Raw genomic sequence first — 20,355 nt, 5'->3', positions numbered from 1 at the left:
AACGAGACAGGGTGTACAGCGTAAAACGAAAATCCTACAGAATCCTCGGTGGGCCAAGGGCAATTCCACAAGCGGGCGCCGTAGAAACGGTAGTTCTGATGTTAACAGCCAGCGAGGTGTTTGAAAATTAGCTCCACCTTCGAGCCAACGCTCGGATGTTGCCTTATCTACTCGCCTATGCTCTCTGTCCGGCTCTTTAACGTGAAGCCAGTGCAGTCTGTATGACCCTGAATTCAGTCTTTCACTGAGAGCCCCTGGGCCACGGGTGTTTTCCTCTCTATCCCGCACAGCTTCCTCAGGGCCCAGATTTGAGGTGGCCAGGGACGCAGGTCTCCTGACCCGACGTGCGGTCGGGGGTCACAAGGCAGCACCGTGTGTCAGGGCTACCGTGTCTTCTACCGTGTGCCCCACCACATGGGGCGCGGGGGGGACCACCCCGCCTTCCTCCTCCTCTTCTCCCCAAGAGGTCTGAGAGCTCTTGGCAAAGCCTGGTATCCCTGCCCAGGCGGCCGCGGTGAGCTCCGTACGGTCATCGCTGAAATTTTTTTTTTTTTTTTTTTAAATTTATCTGTTTGAGAGACACAGAGAACCAGCAGGGGAGGAGTAGAGAGAGGGAGACAGAGGATCCGAAGCAGGCTCTGAGCTGTCAGCTGACAGCCTGAGGCGGGGCCAGAACTCACAAACCACGAGATCACGACCTGAGTCAAAGTCGACACTTAAACTACTGAGCCACCCAGGCGCCCCAACGCCGCACCTGGTTTTATTCAACGTCACTTACCGACTGACACTGGGCACAAGAATCCCAGGCCTGGGGCCTGGCCCAAGAGCCCGAGAAGCGACAACACGAGCGACCGGAGCAGATGAGGAGCAAAGCGCCGGTGCCGACGGACAGAAAGGCCCCGGGGGGAGGGGCGCACTCTGACCACGCCCTGCGCAGGGCTCTCCCAGAGGCCCACACACACAGAGCTCCACCGACTTCACAGAACCTACCTTCCAGAATGCTCTCTTGAAACACAGAGGACCCACGTCCAGACTGCAAGCTGACCCCTTCATCCCTCAACGTTACCTTAAGGCGGCTTTCGCCACTATCTCAGCCGACCCATTCGGAAAGTAAAGAACCTAACGCTTGGGCCGCTGAAGGGACCTCCGTTTGTCCCACAGCCGAACCGGCCCCACAGCAGCTCCGGGAGTAGAACCTGGGTCTCCCGACTGCCGGCTCACCTCTCTTTCCAGTATGGTATTCGCCTCCCAAAGGCTGACCCCATCGGGGTGGCAGAGCTCACGTGATGTCTTCTAAAAACACCTAGAAGCTATGAGTAGCCCACGGTTTGTGCAAAACGTACGTTAAGTTCTGCACAGGGATTTGCTGATTCCCCCAGAACAAGCACAGAGAAACCAGGTGACACAGCCCAACTGTGGAGCCCGCACTTTCATGACCAGCCTGCCCGCAGGTGGGTGGAAGGAAGGGTCTCGGGCAGGGAGCAGGGAAGAGGGAGGGCAGCGATGGAAAGCGAGAGTCTACTCTGCACCCGCCTCAACTGGCCCGACAGGGCGGGTAGCAGCTCAGGGGCGTTCCTGGGACCTCTCTCTCCCCCTCCCCACAGGTGACACCTGCCCGTGTCCACCTGCCCAGCCTCTCTAGCTCCCTAACCTCAAAACTATCCACGTTTCCCGTAACAGAGGCGTCGGGAGATTCTTAACGACTTACACCAGGGCTTAACGGTGATATTTACTGCACCGAGGCAGACGCTGGCGTTATCCCCGTTCACAAAGAAACCGAGCCTCCGAGAGAGAGACAGGTTTGCTCAGTCACCCACATCGCGAACTGGCCAAAGGCGGAAGAGCCTCGAGAGCTCTGTGTCCTCGACCTGGTTCTTACAGATATGTGAATTCTGGGTTTCAGGCTCAAACACATCCTTGGTTTGCGGCTTACCTTCCGCTTAGGTGGAGCACGTCATTCAAACAAAAAACTTCAGTTTCTGCGCCCACTTGACACTGAAGTAACAGATACGAGATGCCCGGCACCTAGGTGCTAAATCCTGACCTTTAGAATTCAAAAAGAATTTAATGCAGGATCGTGCTAGAAAAAAGTCACTGTTTGTTGAAGTTGACAAAACACGGTCCTCTTGGAGAGCAAAACAGCACTGTGGACAGCAATCCAGGGGGACTTCCTTCCCTCCACAAGACCGTCCCCCCCCCACACTCACCGCAAGCTTCGCACGCCTGTCTGCAAGCTATCGGCCAAAGAACCGCCAACAACCAGACGAATGGAAATCTCATTTTTTGAAAAAACTAAAAAACGCTAGGACTGTTCATTTCCCCCTGGATCTGCGCTCCACACCCCAGGTGGAGATTTCCACAATCTGTAAGACAGATGCCCCGCTAAGAAGTGTCTGCAAAGGTTACGGGGCACTCAGTCAGAATCTGACCTTTGCTGGCTGCTAATGGAGATAAGCAAGCAGAGGTTCCCGAGACACGTGGGGGGCACCGTGAAGCGTGGAGCCAACATCAGACCCCACCAGGAAACTCCAGGCTCAACCTTCCCCGTGAAGCAAAGCAGACGTGCTTCCTACTCCTCTCCTAAAAGCCACCATTACGGTTTGACTTTACTCTCACTCCGGGAAATATCAGCTTGCTAAAATAAGAAAGTACGTAGCTCCCAAGAAGCACATATCCTGACAAGCTTCCATTTTCCTAACGGAAAGTCGATCGCCACTCAGAGCCACTCTGGGACAAGAACCGATATTGTGATGTGAGGCTCCTCCAGGGGCCCTTCTCCATCGGAGCCATGCTCTTCTGGGCAAACGAAAGCAAACCTCCCCTCATCACCTGACGGCTGTGAGTCTAACCACACACCGAAGCCAGAGCGCCGCGGCACCTGACGCACATCTGGCCATTTACAGGTGACCAAGGGCTTTCACTCGGCCCGTCACACGTGAGCAGCCACCGCTGTGCCTGGTTTCTCAGGGGAGTGGGCGCCTCTCTCTGGCAGATTCAAGAAGCCAAACAAGCAGACGAAAGGTCAGAGGGACAAGTTGACAAGGCCCTGAGCCCCGCCAGGGCTTCTGAAGCCACAAACCATTGACGGCATCCCAGGGGCTGAGCTGACTTACACACCTGTAACCAGGAGCGGAAAAGCTATTTGGTTTACACAACAAATAAAGCAAATTAACGTTTTCCTAATTAACTGACAACTCTCACACCAACGTAAATGTATGTGACCCAAGGTTTAATTTCTGAAACGTGCCAAATTACCGCACACTTACAACTTTACTTACACCCAATCTACCAAAACCAAAAATTTGGTAAGGCCAGGATGATTTCAGAGGCCGGCCTCCTCACATGAGGACAAGGCAGAACTCCGCTGAATCGTACACATTTGGCACACGTCTCCAAACTGGGTTCTTTCTCCGTTGGTTTCTGAAATCTTTCCTTCTTAAGACGATCAGGGCCGTCTAACAAATTTCACTTACCTTTTCCCAAGGAACTAAACATAAGACTTTTTTTCCTGAAAAACTCACTGGAACTTTGTTCCATTTGCTACCTGTAAATGTGCTGCAGACTCGGCCTCGAAGGAAAAGGACGTTAAGAGCAGCTCTCTTACAGAGAAAAGCGGTACACGACGGAGAACGAACACAGCAGCAGCAGCACCACGGCGCGGCTCTCCTCCCGGTTCTGGAAGGGACCCTAGCGAAGCTGCACTACCGTCCATCGGGTCAGAACGCGGGGCCAACGCCGCAGACGGTAGGTACGTCCCAGGCCACAGATGTTCTCACTACCTCCTGCCCCAGGGGACAGCCTTTCGTGGCGCCCGGTGGAAAGTCTAAGGGCTGCACCCCCGTGTCCTCAGCACTTTTGAGCCTAGACTACAGGAGGCAGGGAGCGATGGGCCCGAGTCAGACTCTGTGATCCGTCACTTTTGGCTTCTTATCAAATGAGTTTCAAAAGCCCACTCCTTTGTTGTACGTCCACCAGCTCGTGTCCAGGAAAGAGACATGGTAGGTATTTCGCCTTCCCTCTCCCAACTATTGTCTGAGGTTTAAAGAGCCCACCGTGTAGGTCACCGAGGCTGCTTTACCAGGAAACCCCCCCAGACTCAGGAACCCATTGTACTTGCCCAGAACGCATACTCACTGCCTCTTCCCGGAGTTTCAGCACGGAGAGCAACAGCCTCTTGGGAGGAGAAAGGGGACACGTCCCCTGCCCAGTGCCACCTGAAGTGAGCGGCAGCGCGCGCGGGGACGCGGGCGGGGGTCCCTCTGAGCCACCCCCCCGGGGTCCGGGGCACACCCTGGAGGAGCGGGGGTCCCGTACCTTTTCCTCGCGGCCCCGAGCCGCCGGCGCCGCCGCTCCCCCCGGCGCACGACGAGTCCTTCCTGAGCCTCTTGCTCTGCGGCCTGACGCTGGACCGGAGGAAGTGGTGCTGGTCCTGCGGGCAGGCGGGCGGCGGGGACGGGGCCTGCGGGCCGCCCGCGGGCGCAGGGGGGCCGTCGCCGCCGTCCCGGGGGGTCCTGGCGTCCCTCTTTGTGCCGCCGCTCTCCTCGGCCGCGTCCCCGCCGCCGGGCCCCTCGCCCTCCAGCGAGTCCTCCTCGGCCGACCGCTTGCCCAGCCGCTTGAGCCCGTCCTCCCCGCCGCCGCCGCCGCCGTCTCCCAACTTCACTGTCATCCTGGCGGGGCAGGGGAGGGGACCCCGGTGAGGCGCGCGCCCGGCAGCCTGCCCGAGAAGTTTAGCGCACCGATGCCCTCTCAACATGGCCGCCGTTGTTTGTTCCCGATCCCCTCCCGGCCGCCCGCCGCCGCCGCCGCCGCCGCCGCCCGGCCCGGCCCGGCCCGGCCCCCGGCCCCCGACGCCGACCCCGGCGAACGGCGGCCGGCAGGCGCGGAGGCGGCGGGGCTGGCGGTCCGGGGGGCCGCGGCCGGACCGCCCTGCCCGCGCGGCGCCCCGGCCGGCGGGGTCGTGGGGTGGGGGCGGGGAGGGCCGGGGACGGCGGGCCCCGGAGGAGGTCCCGGGGTCCCGGGGCCGAGCCCCGCGCCACCTACCCCGTGGGGCCGCGACTCATGGCCTGCGCGGCGGGCGGCTCGCGCGCCGGCGTCTCCCAGAGCCGCCCCAGCCTCGGCGCCCGCGCCCCCGACCCCACCCCTCCCCGCCCCCAAAACGCGCGGGGCTCCGGGCCCGCGCACCTGCCCCACACGCCGCTCCCCAAAGTTGGCCCCGGAGCGGGGGCGAGGGGCCCGGATCCACCCCGCCACGGGAGAGGCGCGGGCTCGCCTGCGTGCACAGGGGACTCCATGGTGGCCCGCGGCTGCCGGTCCGCCTGCTTATTTTAAAACACACGTAAAGAATAATAAGCTCGGGGTTTCTGGGAATCTTGCTTCCTAGGGTGGGAGGTGTGTGCTGCTGCCGAGATTTACGAATTAAAAATGCTTCTACAACAAAGGAGCCTGGGGCATGGAACAGGTTGGAGCCACCAGTGAACGTGACATCCGCAGACACGTCCAGATCCAAATGCAAGAATGGGCAGAAGACGGGGTCGTGTAAAAATTCTCGACAACCGTTGATAAAACCCTTGCATTAACTTTGTTACCGGCTGCAGTGCGAAATGTCAGCCACAGAAGTGAGGACCCTAAAAATGTGCGCAAGCCCGAGAGGCAGATCCGCTCAAAAACTGAGTCAGGATCAGGTAGCATCACATTATAAGCCCCAAAAGGGTCAGTAATGTGTACCTGTGATAAAGCAAGAAAGATGAAAATTAGATTCCTCAACAGGTGATGATGCTATGTCCAAACTGTTTGACATCCTCAACAAAGCTGCTGAGAATGGAAACGCTTCGTTCAAAAGGGAAAAGACAGCAAGGCATCCAGGCTATGGGTGAAATACAGGAATAGGGACAATGGTCTCTCACTGAAACATTTAGAAAAGAGTAAAAATCATAGCAAAAAATCATAGTAACACCTCCCACTGCTCCGATGTATTGTCACAAAATGATCTGTGCCAGTTTTCATCTGCTGGAATTGGTCTTACAAATTATTCAAATTTAAGGAATGACAGTTAAGAAAACAAATACAAAAAAAAAAAAAAAAACTCTGCCAAAGAATAAAACCATACAGGGCAAACACCCAAACTTTTTAGAGGACTTCACTGCACAGCACTTAAGGCGACCTATTTCTCAACCTATCGTTCGTACTTAAGAAACCTGGGAATACCCCAAAGGGCCTTTCTCTGGGTTATAATGCGGAGAAACCTACTCCCAGGGACCTTTTATTCCCAAAACTACCCACAGTCAAGCCAGGCAGGACCCACGCAGGGCATACACCGGCCACAACACAACAGACTTGCCTGTGTGCCTGGCTGAATACAGGGAAGACCTGAACGCAGAAGGACACGGCTTCTCAGAACCAAAAGGATATTGACACATTTCAGAGTTTTCCCCTACAGGAAAAGGAAACCACGGGGATGGAATCCTTTGACCGAAAACCTCCAACGCTACTTCCTGACCGTTCGCAGAGGTGGAATCACCTCAAGCGAAAAATCCCGGCTCGACACCGTTTTGTCAGGCTTCGGGAAGGAAAAAGCAAAACCCTCCCTCCCGGGCCGACTTCTGGCTGCACACAAAGAGCGCTGTCACCGCGCCACTCCTCGGTCCGGACTCTGCCGGGCCACCCCGACGGAGTACCGCGTGCGTAAGCACCGACGCGAGGGCACAGGCCGCTTCTCCCGCAGCCCCGCTCCACCTGGGGCCCGGGCCTCGCCATGACAGGCGGTCGGGGCGGCCCACCCCTCCCGAACCCCGGCCCCCGGTCACCTTCTTCATCAACGCCTCGCAGCGGCCTGGCTTCGCGGGCTCCCCGGGGGCCTCCCGGGCGCCCGCAGAACCGGCCGGGCCGGGCAGCCCCGGCCCCCGAGAGCCCGCTGCACAGAAGCCGCGACGTCGATGTGGTCCTCCCGCCTCGGAAGCAGTTGCCCGGGGACCCTCGCCCCGGCACGTCCCCTCCGCGGCAGGCGAGCGGCTGACGAGGCTGCGGGCGCGGGTGCTGCCGCCTCTCAGCTCCCGGAGGCCCGGCCCGCCGCGCTCAGCAGCAGTTCCGGCTACGGCAGCCGGCGGAGACGGCGGGCACTGCGCGCGGGGCGGGGCGGGACGGACGGCGCGCGGGGCGGGGCAGGGCGGGGCGACGCGCGCGGGGACGAGCACGCCCGAGTTTCCAGCGGGCGCGCCCCCCTAGGGGCGCTGCCATTGGCCAGCAGCGGGCGCGCGCGCTTGCACGTACGGACGCTGGGAGGGGGCGCGGGGCGGGCCTGCGACGCTGGTAGTGTTGTGACGCCGGCCTCGCGGCCGTGCGGGCCAATGCGTCTCTCCGGATTGGCGGATAGACAGCCAATAGGGCCAGCGCCCTGGCTGTGATTGGCCGGAGCTGTGTTGACGGATGCGTGAGAAGTAAACGCCGCCTCAGCTCAGAGTCTTGAATCCGGCGCGAACCGGGTTTTTGACGACAAAGTATACAAATGCAACTGAGTGAGATAAAGATGCCCTTTATTAGATCGAGTGTGTGCTTTTGAAGTTTCTTAGTGCAGTGGATGGCGCTGGGCACGTGGGTCATATTTCTTCGTCATGGCGATAAAGGAGTGTGTTCTAAATTCTCGCGTTTCTTACGGAAGAGAGGATAAAGCGGGGTGGTGTTCGAGGGTACAAACCTGGAAGGAGCAGCGTATGAGTCATAGAGGTCTAATGCACAATAAGACGGATGCAGACGATAATATTGTACTTAGTTACGTCATATGACCGATGTCGCTACAGCCGCCACATAACATGAATGCATCAAAGTAACACGCAGTACACCTTAAACCGAAAGTGTCTCATGTCAGGGTTTTTGTTTCTGAAAATGCGGTCTTTAAAAACGGCATATTCCTTGTACCTATGTGATCCAGCACCTATCCTGTCGGATCCAGTAGTATCTGCATTTTCCTTTTATTTTTTTCACTTAATGTGGACTTCTTTGCTGTAGCAACATTTTTTTCCCTTTAACGACATGACTTTGCTGTGTTGTTCAAAGTTAATTTCCAAGTTTAAGCACGCCTGACCGAAAAGGCCAGGGCGCACGTTCTAGTGCCTTTGGGATTGCAATCTGCCGCCACGAGTCACATTGGTTTCTAATGGGATGAAGCCATGGGTACCCTTGGCTACCATTTTCTCGCCAAAGGAGTCCATACGGCCCCCAAAGCGTTGCATGCACATGAAGTATTACGTCGAATCAATCGGCTTTGCTCAGAAATCCTCTTGAACCACACCCTCCTCCTTGAGATGAGACAAAGTAGAGCCCAGCAAACGGTGTGCGGTCCCAAAGACCGAAGAAGATGAACCGAAGAGAATCTTAAGGAAGATGGCGTTCCGTTTCTCCTCCACACTGTCAGCTGACCAACCCGTTTATTAAGGTGTAACTGCAGGAGCCGGTCCCAACAGGCTTTGCATCCTCATCACACCTATAAAAATGTCACCCGCTTCCCTTCTCTGCGCAGCACAGGCAAATGCTGGCCTCCTAGCTCCCCTTTCTGAGCTGGCGTTGTTGGTTGTAAACTGCGACGGGGACAAAATGCCCCGCAGGACCGCGGAGCTGGCCGCCGGCGGGGACCCGCCAGGGACTCTTGCCCTTGGCGCCTCACGAACACTCTCGACCGTATTCGGCTCTTTCCGGCCTCTCGAGGCGCTTCGGGTGGCCTCGGCTTCCGCCGCTCTCACGTTCGGCAGTTTCCGCGTTCCGCGCGCAGCCGTTGTCCGGGCAACGCGCTGCGGCTCGGCGGAGGTGAGTGGGGTCGAAGGGCGAGGGCTGCGAGCCGCCGGGTAGGGGCTCCGTGGCGGTCTGGGGCGGGGGAGCGGAGCGATGACGAGCCGGGCCAGACCCCGGTCCCGCGGACCCCCGGGCCATTTTCCTCCGGAAACCGGGCCTCGGCCGAGCGGGTCGGGTCGGGGTCGGCGGGAGCTGGGCGCGGCGTCCGAGGTCAGCACGCGATGATGGCCACAGCGGGCGCAGTCCGGGCTCCACCGAGGGCCGCGGGGCGGGACGAGCCCCCGGCGGGGCTCGGGAGGGGAGGCGGGCGGCGCCGGCAGGGCTCCCGGGACCCCCGCGGGACGGGGTGGGGGTTAGAAAACCGCCCCTATGCGCGGCCGGTCGGCCCTCGCGTGCAAGGCCTGCGGCTGTGACCCTGAACCGTCTGCGGTGAGGGGGCGCCGGCTGGGTGGCCGCGAGTGCCCGCGCCCCTGTATTCTGCCGCCGCCCCCCAGAGCCTCCCCCCGCCCCCCCTCGCTGCTCAGTCCGCCTGCACACCCCGAACCCTCAGCTGAGCCGGGCGCCCCGAGGCGGTGGTCCGCGGCAGGGACTGGCGTCGGACAGAAGCAAATCGCTTAGAACTAACGGAATTTGCTTCTTTTCCTCAAAGTTTGTACATTTGCTACTTTTTTGTTATTCTAGAGGCCCTGAGTTTAAGGAAAGGAAGTGCGCTTGTTTGCGAACTGATGCCACTGATCGGTGTCGTTAGGTAAGGATAATGTTGTTAGTCACCTCTTCTTGTGTTTACTCTGGTAGCTTTTGTTTATGATTATGCAGATAATACTTCTTCGTGGTGGAAAAACGTTGAAACGCAGGTACAAGGAATGGTGAGCAATCCATCACACTGGGTAAAAACGGACTCACCCACCTTGGCCGCTGTTTGCAATAAACCAGCAAGAGCATCTTCCCTTGCTAATCAGTATCTTCATCGTATTCGCCTGGAGGGGGTGCTGTTCTCAGGGCTGGGGGTGCAGCCAGGGACCCCCACCTGCAGCAGGTAGAGAAGTCAGTCAAGCACACATTTGCAATGAAGTCTGAAGGACTTTGCAATGAAGGACCAGCCTGTGTGGGGACGCTGGAGAGAAGCCTAGAACAACCTGGCAGTGAAGTCAGAGAGGGCTGGGGCTTCTGAATATCCAAAGGTGGAGTGTGGGGGAGGGAGTCTCCCAGGAAGTCCCAGGCAGGAAAAAGTAGTTTAAAGACCTGAGAGTGGGCCGCCTGGGTGGCTTAAGCCGACTTGGGCTCGGGTCATGATCTCACGGTTCCTGGGTTCGAGCCCTGCATCGGGCTCTGTGCTGACAGCTCAGAGCCTGGGGCCTGCTTGGGATTCTGTGTCTCCCTCTCTGTCTGCCCCTACCCCGCTCATGCTGTCTCTCTCTCTGGGTCAAAAATAAACAAAACGTTAAAAAAATAAAACCTGTGAGCACCCATGCTTATTCCACAGCGATGTTTGAGACAAAAAATACAGGGGAAACCAGGTTTTACCTCAAGTGCTGTGGTAACTCTTCCTTCACTCTAACAAAATTAACATGACTTTTTTTCAGAGCAATATTTTCACCAAGTAAAATTGTTAAACACAAGTACAAATTTGTCATCGCCCCAAATTTCCACCCTTGGTTGGCTGCGACACATGAAAACTCAAAAGCTTTCCTTTGTTTTAACGCAAACGTTTCCTTTCGTTTAAACGCCCAGATTTTTATGCGGTTTTTTTCCATTGTACTGACTTCATTTGAAAGTGCATAAGGACAGTCGGAGCCCCGTCCAGAGTGGATGTCCCCTTTGTGTTGGGGGGGGGGGGAGAGGTCTCTGGATCCTGCCCCTTCCCCTGACTCCGGCCCCCCACGCCTCCCGCCCCTGCCTCCCTGCTCCACCAGCAGCCCCCAGCATGTGTTCCTTACTCCATGGCAGTGAGAACACCACCTCAGAAAGTGTGCGTGTGTTTCGGACTCAGTATATACTCAGAAGAAAAAGGGGAACGTTTGATATGTGACTGTTCATTTGTACCTTCGTGCATTTAGCTTCTTCCTGAAATGGGTTTCCTTCTCTAAATCCAAGCTTGAGACTTCGAGGCTTCCTCTGATAGAATTATTGTTGCTACTAAAGCAAATGACGTAGTCCATTCTCCACTCCGATGATAGAACGTCGCAGCATTCATTTTTTTTTTAACACCATTTTTTTTGTTGTGGCTAAATATACGTAATATAAAATCTAACATTTTAATTATTTGCGTGTATACAACCGGTGACATTAAGCACATTGCCGTGTGGTGTAACCATCCCCACCAACCCTCTTCAGTATTCTTCATCTTCCCAAACAGGAATCCTCTCTCCATTAAACACTAGCTCCCCATCCCCCAGCGCTACAGGCCCCGGTACCCACCCTTTCACTTTCTGTCTCTTGGTGACTATGCTAGGTCCCTCCCAGAGGTAGAAACACACCGCATTCGATCTTCTGTGATTGGCTTATTTCGCTGAGCGGAACGTAACGTCTCCTATGTTCATCGATATCGTGACATGTCAGAATCTCAAGGCTGGTTCATTCTGTGTTCTGTATGTGCACCATATTGTGTCTCTCCACTCATCTGCCAAGAGACAGTGGTTGTTCCGTCTTTCTGACTACTGTGAATAGTGCTGCTGTGAACGTGCGTGTACAAGGATGTACCCGACCCCCTGCTTTCAGTCTTCCGGGTGTACACCCAGAGGTGGAGCCGCTGAACCACATGGTCCTTCTGTGTTTGAGTTTTCAGGAACCACCATACCGTCTTCCACAGCGTCTGCACCAGTTCGCACCCCCACCGGCAGTGCCAAGAGTTATTTTCTATCTTTCTGGTTAACAGCCATTTTTTTAAAAATACAATTTATTGCTGCGTTAGCTGACATACAGTGTATACGGGGCGCTCTTGGTTTTGGGGGTAGATTCCCGTGATTCGTCGCTTACGTACAACACTCAGCGCTCATCCCAACGAGTGCCCTCCTCGCTGCCTATCACCCATGTTCCCCTTCCCCCCGCTCCCCCATCAACACTCAGCTTGTTCTCTGTATTTAAGAGTCTCTTATGGTTCGTCTCCCTGTCTGTTTGAAACTGTTTTTTCCCCTTCCCTTCCCCCATGATCTTAAGTTTCTCAAGTTCCACATATGAGGGAGAGCCTGTGATATCTTTGACTGACTTATTTCACTCAGCTTAATACCCTCCATTCCATCCACGTTGTTGCAAATGGCAAGATTTCATTCTTTCTCATTGCCAAGCAGTACGTCTTCTATGTAAACCACATCTTCTTTATCTGATAACGGGCATTCTAACGGGCATGACGTTGAATACTTTTAAATGATAGCACACGAACCTGCAAATATTGCCTTATCTGCCAGTTAGCTGCCCCAAACTGACTCGAGGGTGTGAGAAGTGGGCAGCGGGACTGGCCAGTCACGCACCGTCCCACCCTCCTGGGTAGGGCGGTACGCAAATCTTTTCCGGGAAAGAAAGACGTTAAGTCCGGAGAACGAATCAAGTTCACCGTCCCTGCTGTTGTCGTGGCTTCGTTTTCTCGATTCTCTAACAAAGGAACCCTCTTGCTTTCTACTACCTGAGAGTCTGATGTTGAAGACAGCCGTGGTCTTCAGGCTTTATAGCAAATCGAATACTAGGTTTTTCTATATATTTCTGTGAAGCAGTTTCACTTCTATTTGGCTGGGGATTTTTGCTCAAAGGGCAGCTATGGAAATGCAAATTGTCCTCCTTATGATTGGAATAAAGATGTCGTCTAGCCTGCTGGGCTTTACTTTATTGTTTTGATGGCAGTGTTTTATTCTTTCCGTCGTGCCTGGATCATTCCGGGTCCAATTTCTTGCTTGTTGTACGCTTTCCCCCTGTTAGAGTTCTCTTCCACATAAAGTTGCCTGCATGGTCTTAAGGGGCCTTTGTCAGTTGCATCATGTTCCGATGTTGGCTTCATGATGCTTGTCCTTCCCGGTTCCTTGTATGGTCACTGTCTTTGTTTTGTTCAAAACCAACGGGACTTGGCCATCTTTCCCACGCAGGTTTGAGCCCTGACTTGGTCTGAGTGTCATCATGGCCCTCTATTTTGACCACCGAGTGGAAGCCCCGGACTCCGTTGGGTCTCCTTCCCACATCCACTGGCACCCTGTGCATCCGTTCCTGGCAGTTGCCTCCGTCAGCCCGACCTCAGGAGGCAGCGTGGATGTATACCTGGAACAAGTGAGTAGTAAGAAGCCACAATGCTGACTCCCCGAGCTCTGGCTGTTGTCTCCTCTTCGTTCTCACGTATATGTGTGCACACGGGTGTGGGGGAGTGTGTGGAATGTGGGGTGTGCGTGTGTGTGTGTGTGTGTGTGTGTGTGTGTGTGTGTATCACGTTTTCCTGGGGTTCAAACTCCCAATATTATAAAAGCCCTTCAGTGTGGACAGTTCTCTCAGCCCCGGCACTTAGGTTGGGGACATAGTTAGGAGTGTCTAGCAGATTCCACAGTCAGCCTGTGGCCTCTGACCAGAGCCAACCCCTCCGTGCATCTGTGCGTCCCGGTCCAGTCTCCTGTTGGCCACGTTGGCCATCGGAAACTGCTGGTGTCCTGTGGCCGCCATAACGAATCCCTGTGAGCTGAGTGGCTTAAAACAAATCTGTCCTCTCACAGTCCGGAGGCCACAGTCTGAAATGAGGGCTCCTCAGGGCCATGCTGTCCCCGATGACTCTGGGAGAGGACCGTGCCAGCCCTCATCCTGGCTTCCGGCGGCCGCCTCTGCTTGTACCCACATCGCTCCACTGCCATCATGTGTGTCTGTGTCTCTTTCCCCTACTTGTAAGGACACCAGCCATTGGCTTCGGGCTCATTCTAATGACCTTTTCTTAACCTGATCATGTGCAGAGACTCTATTTCCAAATAAGGTCGTGGCACAGGTACCGGGTCAGGACTTCAGCACATCTCTTTCTGGGATGGCTCTTCGAGAGCTTTGTAGAAGCCCCCCCCACCCCCTGCTCCCCACCGCTCTCCGTGCACGACACCCCTCACGTGTCACAAAGACAATCACGTTTCCCTTCCCGCTACAACCCTCTGAAGTCCCACCGCACCTTCACTGGAGCGGCGAAGGTCATCAGTGATGTCTGCGTGCTTCTGGGTCCTATCTGAGGTCCCCCGCTCCTGGAAAACAGCCTGGAGGTGAGAGGGGCCGCAAATAACTTTGGCGTTGCAGACCCTGGAAAGGCTCCTGGGGTCACCCAAGAGCCTGCACTCAGGGGTGCCTGGGTGGCTCAGTCGGTTGAGCGTCCAACTTCAGCTCAGGTCATGATCTCGCCGTCCATGAGTTCAAGCCCCGTGTCAGGGTTGGTGACACTCCCCCGCTTGCACTCTGTCTCTGTCTCTCTCAAAATAATAAATAAACATTAAAAAACTTAAAAAAAAAAAAAAAGAGCCCGCACTTATAGAACCTTGGGGTCAACGGACTTGACCTCCGGGCCTAGTGCTTATTTTTGTAAATAAAGTTTTATTGGAACCCATTGAAATGCTAGCTAGCAACCAAGCCGTTGTGAGTATGAGGTATGAGATCATATGCCTTGATAACCTGGTCAGCGTGGTCAGTTGAGTCTTAATTCTATGCCTTCATAGCCAAGGGTAAGATTGGTGTTTCTATGAAAATTAAGTAGAACATTTCCTTTATAAACAGCTCCTTATATCCTCTAGCTGATACCGATTTCATTGATCAGCCAGAAGTTCCAGAGTAGCTGTCTCCCTTCACCACGTGGGATTTACCTCTTGTCCGTTGTAGGGTGAGCATGCGCCCGATACGCATATCGAGAGGTCGTTCCGGGTCACTTCCTTGTGCTGGCATCCGACGCGAATGATCCTGGCTGTTGGCTGGGAGACCGGAGAAGTGACAGTGTTTAATAAGCAGGACAAGGAGCAGCATGCGGTCCCCCCGACCCACACCAGCGACATCACCGTCCTCAAGTGGAGCCCCAACGGGAACTGCCTCGTGTCGGGGGACAGGGTAAGCAGACGTGGTTGTCGCTGATTTCGGATCGCTGCATCCCCGTCGGTGCTGTTAGAGTGCAAGTGGGGAAGAGTGTTAAAGGTCAGAATTTGAGACATAGTGGTTGCTGAATTCACTTGACCTTGTTGGACGTCATGGCAGAATCTGTTTTATACTGAAAGTAAGGTTTGAAAATTTCGTCCTGCCGTCATACTCTGGCAGAAGCGTGTCTGTAATTTTTTAAGTGAACTTTTCTAGGAAACTTATGTTCATCAAGGTGAGGTGACTGTTACAGGTACTGTCACTTTTATGCTCCCCCCACCTCCCACCCCCGAATCAGCAGGTTCCCTGAGCACACTCCTTCGTTGCCTGGGAGGCCCTGGTCCTAATTGTCTAGCTCAGGGCTTCCTCATGGAGCTCACTTTGCCCCCGGGGGACACTTGGCAGAATGTTTTTGCTGTCAGAGTGGCTGGAGGGGGCCGTCTACTGGCATCTAGTGGGTGAAGACCCGAGAAACTTCCCACAACACAGAGTTATCAGCCGAAAATGCTAAGTAAGTGTTCCCAGGCTGAGAACCAGCATCTATACCTAATTTGATTCACAGACGTGTGGCAGAAATTTTACACTGCGGTCATTCATTTCCCTGGGGCAAGGTAATACGTTCACGTGTGTCAAAGTCCACAGACTATGAAAAGGTCTCTACCGTGACAAGACTGTGCAACCCCATGCACTCCGCTCCCCTCCACCCCGCCCTCCAGCGCCCACAGCTTCCCGAAGCTTCTCCCGTTTCTTCCGATTCACAGCAGCACATACCGACGCATTCTGTCCCGTTGCCACTTCTGAAAAATTTCAAGCTATTAAAGGAGTTGAAAGACTAGCCCAAGGAGCACCGTGTACCCTTCACGTAACTTCTCTAGTTGTTCCATTTTGACACGTCTGCTTTCTCTCTCTATCTTTTCCCCTGAATACTTGAGAATTTGTCGCAGAGATCACACTTCACCCCAGGTCCTCTGGCGTTGATGTCTTGAGGACAAGGACTTGTACACAGCTGCCATGTGTGTGGCACTCGCGCTGAGGAAGGCGCGCGCTGAGGCAGTGCCCTCTCGGGCTGTCCCGTCCTGTCCCGTCCATGGCGGGTGTTGTCCTAACCCAGAATGTGGCCAAGGACCACGCGCTGCGTTTGGCTGTCCCTTCTCTTTGGTTTCCCTGAATCACGAACGGTTCCCTGGTCTCCTCTTTCCTTTCTTCTCTTGTTTTTGGTCTTTGGTGACATCACCAAACAGAGGAGTCCAGACAGGTTATTTTGTAGACTGTCCCTCAGTATAGACTTGTGCTTGGCGGGGGGTGGCAGTTAGGTGACAGGTAGCAATGCGGGGAGCCTTGCTGGTTCCCTGAGCCAGTGCCAGCAGGGGTGGGGAACAGGGTTCCCCAACACTGAACACTAAGTAGTCCTCGTGCACGGGGTGCCCAGAATTCAACTCCGTTCTGACACCGTGCACCTAGAGACAGCGCCAGGTCCCACGGGTCACGGCCTCCATCCCGCACCCCCACCCCCACCCGTGCTCCCGCCACAGGCCACAGAGTGGAGGGTCCTCCTCGGGCTCTTGCAGCCGGTTAGAGCGGCTCCCAGAGGCCAGAGAACCACGTACTCGCGCTTAGCGGTGTGTGGAAGGATGCGATAAAGGACACGAGGCAGCAGCCAGATGAAGAGACGCACGGGGCACGTCCGGGGAGGGCGCAGAGCTCCCGAGTCCTTGAGTCCTCGTCGGGTGCCACTCCCCCCACCCCTCCCTGCCCGGAGGCCTGCGATCGCAGTCCTGGGCGGTTATGGAGGCCTCGCTGGAGCCCTCTGACCAGTGGCGGGTCCTCCCGGCAGCCACCCCGCCCCCGGGCAGAGACCCAAAGTCACCTTCGTTAACGTGAGCGGAGACATATCTGTGGCCCTTCTTACGGGAGGTTCCATGAACCAGTGGTGAGGGAACGTTTGGTCCTCTGAATGAGCGAGGACATATTTGTTATCAGTCAGGGTGCCGTGGGTCCTAATGTGTCACTGGTCACGTGAAGTGATGGTATGTCCCGACACTCACGTGTCAACACACTGACTGCACTTTCGTCTCGTACATTAGACTCTTGCTCGTGCGTGGGGCTGAGTTTCTTGTCTTCCGAGGTGACTTGTGTCTAGAGTGTATAAAACTGCGATGAATGTTGTCGCCACAAGGGAGACCAGGCAGCTCAGGTGTTGCCTCCGGTCTGGTACCCGGTTACCCAGAAACCCGAGGGGGCTTTGCTGAGAGACTTTGTGTGTAAGTTGCCTTTTAAGGCCGACACTACAGCTGATCCTGGAACCACCTGGGAGTTAGGGGCATCAAGCCTCTCCCAGTCAGAGATCTGAGTATAACTTTGACTCCCCAGAAGCTTACCTGCTAACAGCCTTTGTTGACGCAAAGCCTGGCCAGTAACCTAACAGTCGAATAACAACGTTTTACGCGCCGGGTGTATCATATACTGTGTGCTTACCATAAAGTAGGCTGGAATAAAGAAAACTGCAAAAAACTCACACGGAAGAGAAGATACGTTTACGGCACCATACCCTGAAAGTCCACCTATAAAGGACCCACGTCGAGACCCGGGTTGTTCGAAGGCCATCTGTATCTGGAAAGCACTTTCCCATTTACGATGATCTAGTGCTCTCGGGCCTGCGGGACGATCGGGGGCACGCTGAGAGAACAAAGGATGGGAAGAAGAGTGTGTGGCAGCCTCCTCGAGCGGGAGATGTGCCCTGACAGCTGCGTGGGCCTCCTTGCTGACGGATTCTACGGAAGTGGTGCCGTTTGGCAAAGCTCAGCATGCCTCCGCAGCCACAGAGGCCTCCTGGCCCGGTCCCGATGGCACCGTTTCCCCACCCGACCTCTCGCGCTCATGAGCACCCTAAGCTTGAGAGCTCGATGACTTAAAAATTGCACATGTAGTACGCCTGTCCCCAGGTGGTGGTTTCCTGGGAAGATGGCTGATCCCAGGACTGGGGCCGGGCCCTGAGCCCAGAGGATCTGGAGAGCCAGCAAGTAAGGGAAGTGCTCGCAGATCCCGCGGTCCGGGGTGGGTCGGAGGGACGCAGGAGCTAACGAAAGACCTCCCGGTGGCCGAAGCTGGAGCTCGAAAGTGAACCAAGTGGTGCTGGATTGTAACCCAAAGCGGAAAGTCACCGTCTGTGACATAAACAGGGGTGTGAACCCGTGATGTAGTAATTAGTGAGTGGTGGAGAAGAGACAAATCTCTCGTCCTGAAGAACCCAAGCGATTATGTAGATGGTCCACACTCAAGCGGGTGACTTCGTTCCAAATAGTACGGGACGGAGAGGGGGGAGAAGCAAAGACTTCACCGTGGACAAGGTCACCCAAGGGACCTCACCGGGCGGGGAGGGTCAGCAGTGGCACAGATGAGGCTCGTCAGTGGCACCGATCACCCGTGTGATGTGACGTGACGTGACGAGAAGGGCGCGCGATCTCCGTGGCCTTCTCCCCGAACCTACAACCCAGCCCAGTCGCGAGAAAAGCGTCAGACGGGTCCCGACGGAGGGACGCCCCACATCATCCCTGACCAGTCCTGCAAGCTGGGGGGGTCAGAGACACTGTCCCGGCCCAGAGGAGCCTAAGGGGACGTGACGCCCAAATGTCCTGTGGCTCCTGGTGGGGGGGGGGGGGGGACCCAGGGAGAAAGTAAGTGTGAATAAAGCACGACCCTAGTCAATACAGTACGTCAGTGTCGGCTTGTTAAATCTGGGAAACGCACTATGCTAAGTAAGGTCTGCTCACAGGAGAAGTGAGGGGTGGAGAACGGGACTTCTCTGAATGATCTCTACCGCTTTTCGTAAATCTGAGTCTACTCAAAAATTGAGTTTTGAAAGCTGGCTGTGTGGCAGGTGTCATCTGGGGGAGTGAGGGTGGCAGAGGGCACACGGAAGGCTCCTGTTCCTCCCACGTTCACGGCGCACACGTAACGGTTTTGTGACTTGTCGTAAAAGGAATCGGCGTTTATTCTCTCGCGCCGCGTAACACTCCCACCGGTCACCGTAAGATTGTGTCTCCTTCACGCGGTGTTGGGTTTTCCAGCTTGGCGTCCTGCTCTTGTGGAGGTTGGACCAAAGGGGTCGGGTACAAGGGCCTCCTCTGCTGAAGCACGACTACGGAAAACACCTAACCCACTGCATCTTCCGGCTCCCCCCTCCTGGCGAGTGAGTAAGAGCGTGGGGCTGGTGCGGGGTGGGCTGCGGGCACATCTGCAGTGACCACGCCTTCCTGTAAGGAACCTCTGGGACTCTGACTTCCTGTCGTGTCTGCCTTCCAAAGGGACCTCATTCAGCTGGCGAAGGCGGCTGTGAGTGGCGATGAGCGAGCCCTGGACATGTTTAACTGGAGGAAAAGCAGCTTTGGGAGTCTCCTGAAGATGGGCTCTCAAGAGGGACTGTCGTTCTTTGTCAGCCTGATGGATGGTGAGAATCTTAGGTGGGGATTCTAGGACATTGAAGCGTTTAGGGGCGTCTGGTAGGGACTGTGAACAAAGAGGTGATGTCTCTGCATAAAAAAGCAGTAGCCTGTGTGTGTGCCAGCCTTAGAGTGACGCGTCAGCAACTCTCGGCCATCACTGACCCAGCGTTCAGAGAAGGCCCTCACCTGGTCCTGATGGAGGCGGATGGGCTCGGCTTGTGTTTGGAGGGCTCTCAGGACAAGGCCCCGTTGGTACCTCCGCCCGCCCCAGCTGCTCCTGTGTGCAGCTCCAGGCAGGGGGACGGTGCTGCCCTCTTGTTGTCCAGTCTGTGTGGCCCGGAAGCGCCCTGACCTGAGCTCTGGGGAGGGAGTGTGACAGGGCAGGACGGGCGGGGGCACCGTCTGTCTGGGTCCTGACTCCTCAGTGTGAGCAGGGACACAGGCACCCGCGGCAGCAGATAAGTGCGGTATGGGGTGCAGGCAAAGAAGAGGGGTTACAGTCAAGGGAGACACGAGTGTGCATGCTGCAGGAGCGAGAGCAGGGAAGGGGGGCTCACGACGGCTTCCACAGGGCGGGCCCCCGCGCAGCTCAGCCTTGACGGGAAGAAGAGAGCAGAGGGCAGCTGCCAGGGCTGGGCTTTGCCCTTGTTAAGGTAGAGATACCGCTTGTTTCTGGAGGTAAAAAGAGACAGCTGATGGAGGGGACTTGGAGGAGGTCCAGAGGGCCAGGCGTGGGTACAGAGCCGTGGGCAGTGCCGGGAGGAAGAGGCCAGCGCCAAGGCCCCCTTAGCAGGGAGTCGAGGAGATGATGTGGGAAGAAGGCCCAGTGGGCAGGGGTGTGCGGTGGGGACAAGCCTGGCTCTGGAAGGGTCAGGCCTGCCCCTCCCACAGGAGCTGTGGGCCTCGGGAGGGTCACCCTGGGCAGTCAGACCCCTGCCTGCGAGTTCGCGGGACACATCAGCTGAGTGAACACGTGTGGGTGTCACCAAGCCTGCCACAGATGCTTGCTGAGGCGGTGCCGGCACGGTGACGTCGTGCTGACCGCGGGCCTCGGCACAACCTTGAACTTGTA

General features: G+C 56.0%; 2 protein-coding genes across 10 annotated transcripts in view; one reads left to right on the top strand and one right to left on the bottom strand.

Annotated features, from left to right (window-relative positions):
- Positions 1–7,110, bottom strand: part of CRAMP1 (cramped chromatin regulator homolog 1) — a 56,478-nt gene extending 49,368 nt beyond the window's left edge. Inside the window, exons 1-2 of one of the 2 annotated variants that reach the window (XM_019468118.2) lie at positions 6,804–7,110; positions 4,315–4,667 (exon numbers count right to left, since the gene is read on the bottom strand). In XM_019468118.2, coding sequence (XP_019323663.1) covers positions 4,315–4,666 — 352 coding nt within the window. In that variant the 5' untranslated portion in view covers position 4,667; positions 6,804–7,110. Of the gene's footprint in view, positions 1–4,314; positions 4,668–5,040; positions 5,058–6,803 lie in introns of those variants that run through there. The other variant, XM_019468117.2, reaches the window with a different exon arrangement.
- A 775-nt stretch (positions 7,111–7,885) lies between these two features.
- The window catches only part of IFT140 (intraflagellar transport 140), a 76,159-nt gene continuing 63,689 nt past the window's right edge, over positions 7,886–20,355 (top strand). Inside the window, exons 1-7 of one of the 8 annotated variants that reach the window (XR_002085498.2) lie at positions 7,886–8,796; positions 9,463–9,529; positions 11,234–11,440; positions 12,855–13,032; positions 14,596–14,817; positions 18,909–19,030; positions 19,146–19,288. Coding sequence is in view for 7 of the 8 variants with exons in the window: in XM_019468113.2 (XP_019323658.2) it covers positions 12,886–13,032; positions 14,596–14,817; positions 18,909–19,030; positions 19,146–19,288 (634 nt within the window). In the remaining variant the exon portion in view is untranslated. The other 7 variants (XM_019468113.2, XM_019468111.2, XM_019468110.2 and 4 more) reach the window with 7 other exon arrangements.

This window comes from Panthera pardus, unplaced genomic scaffold (assembly GCF_024362965.1).
Source record: "Panthera pardus isolate Hobbes unplaced genomic scaffold, ASM2436296v1 HiC_scaffold_4, whole genome shotgun sequence".
Taxonomy (NCBI): Eukaryota; Metazoa; Chordata; class Mammalia; order Carnivora; family Felidae; genus Panthera; species Panthera pardus.
This window is presented reverse-complemented; position numbering and strand designations above follow the sequence as displayed.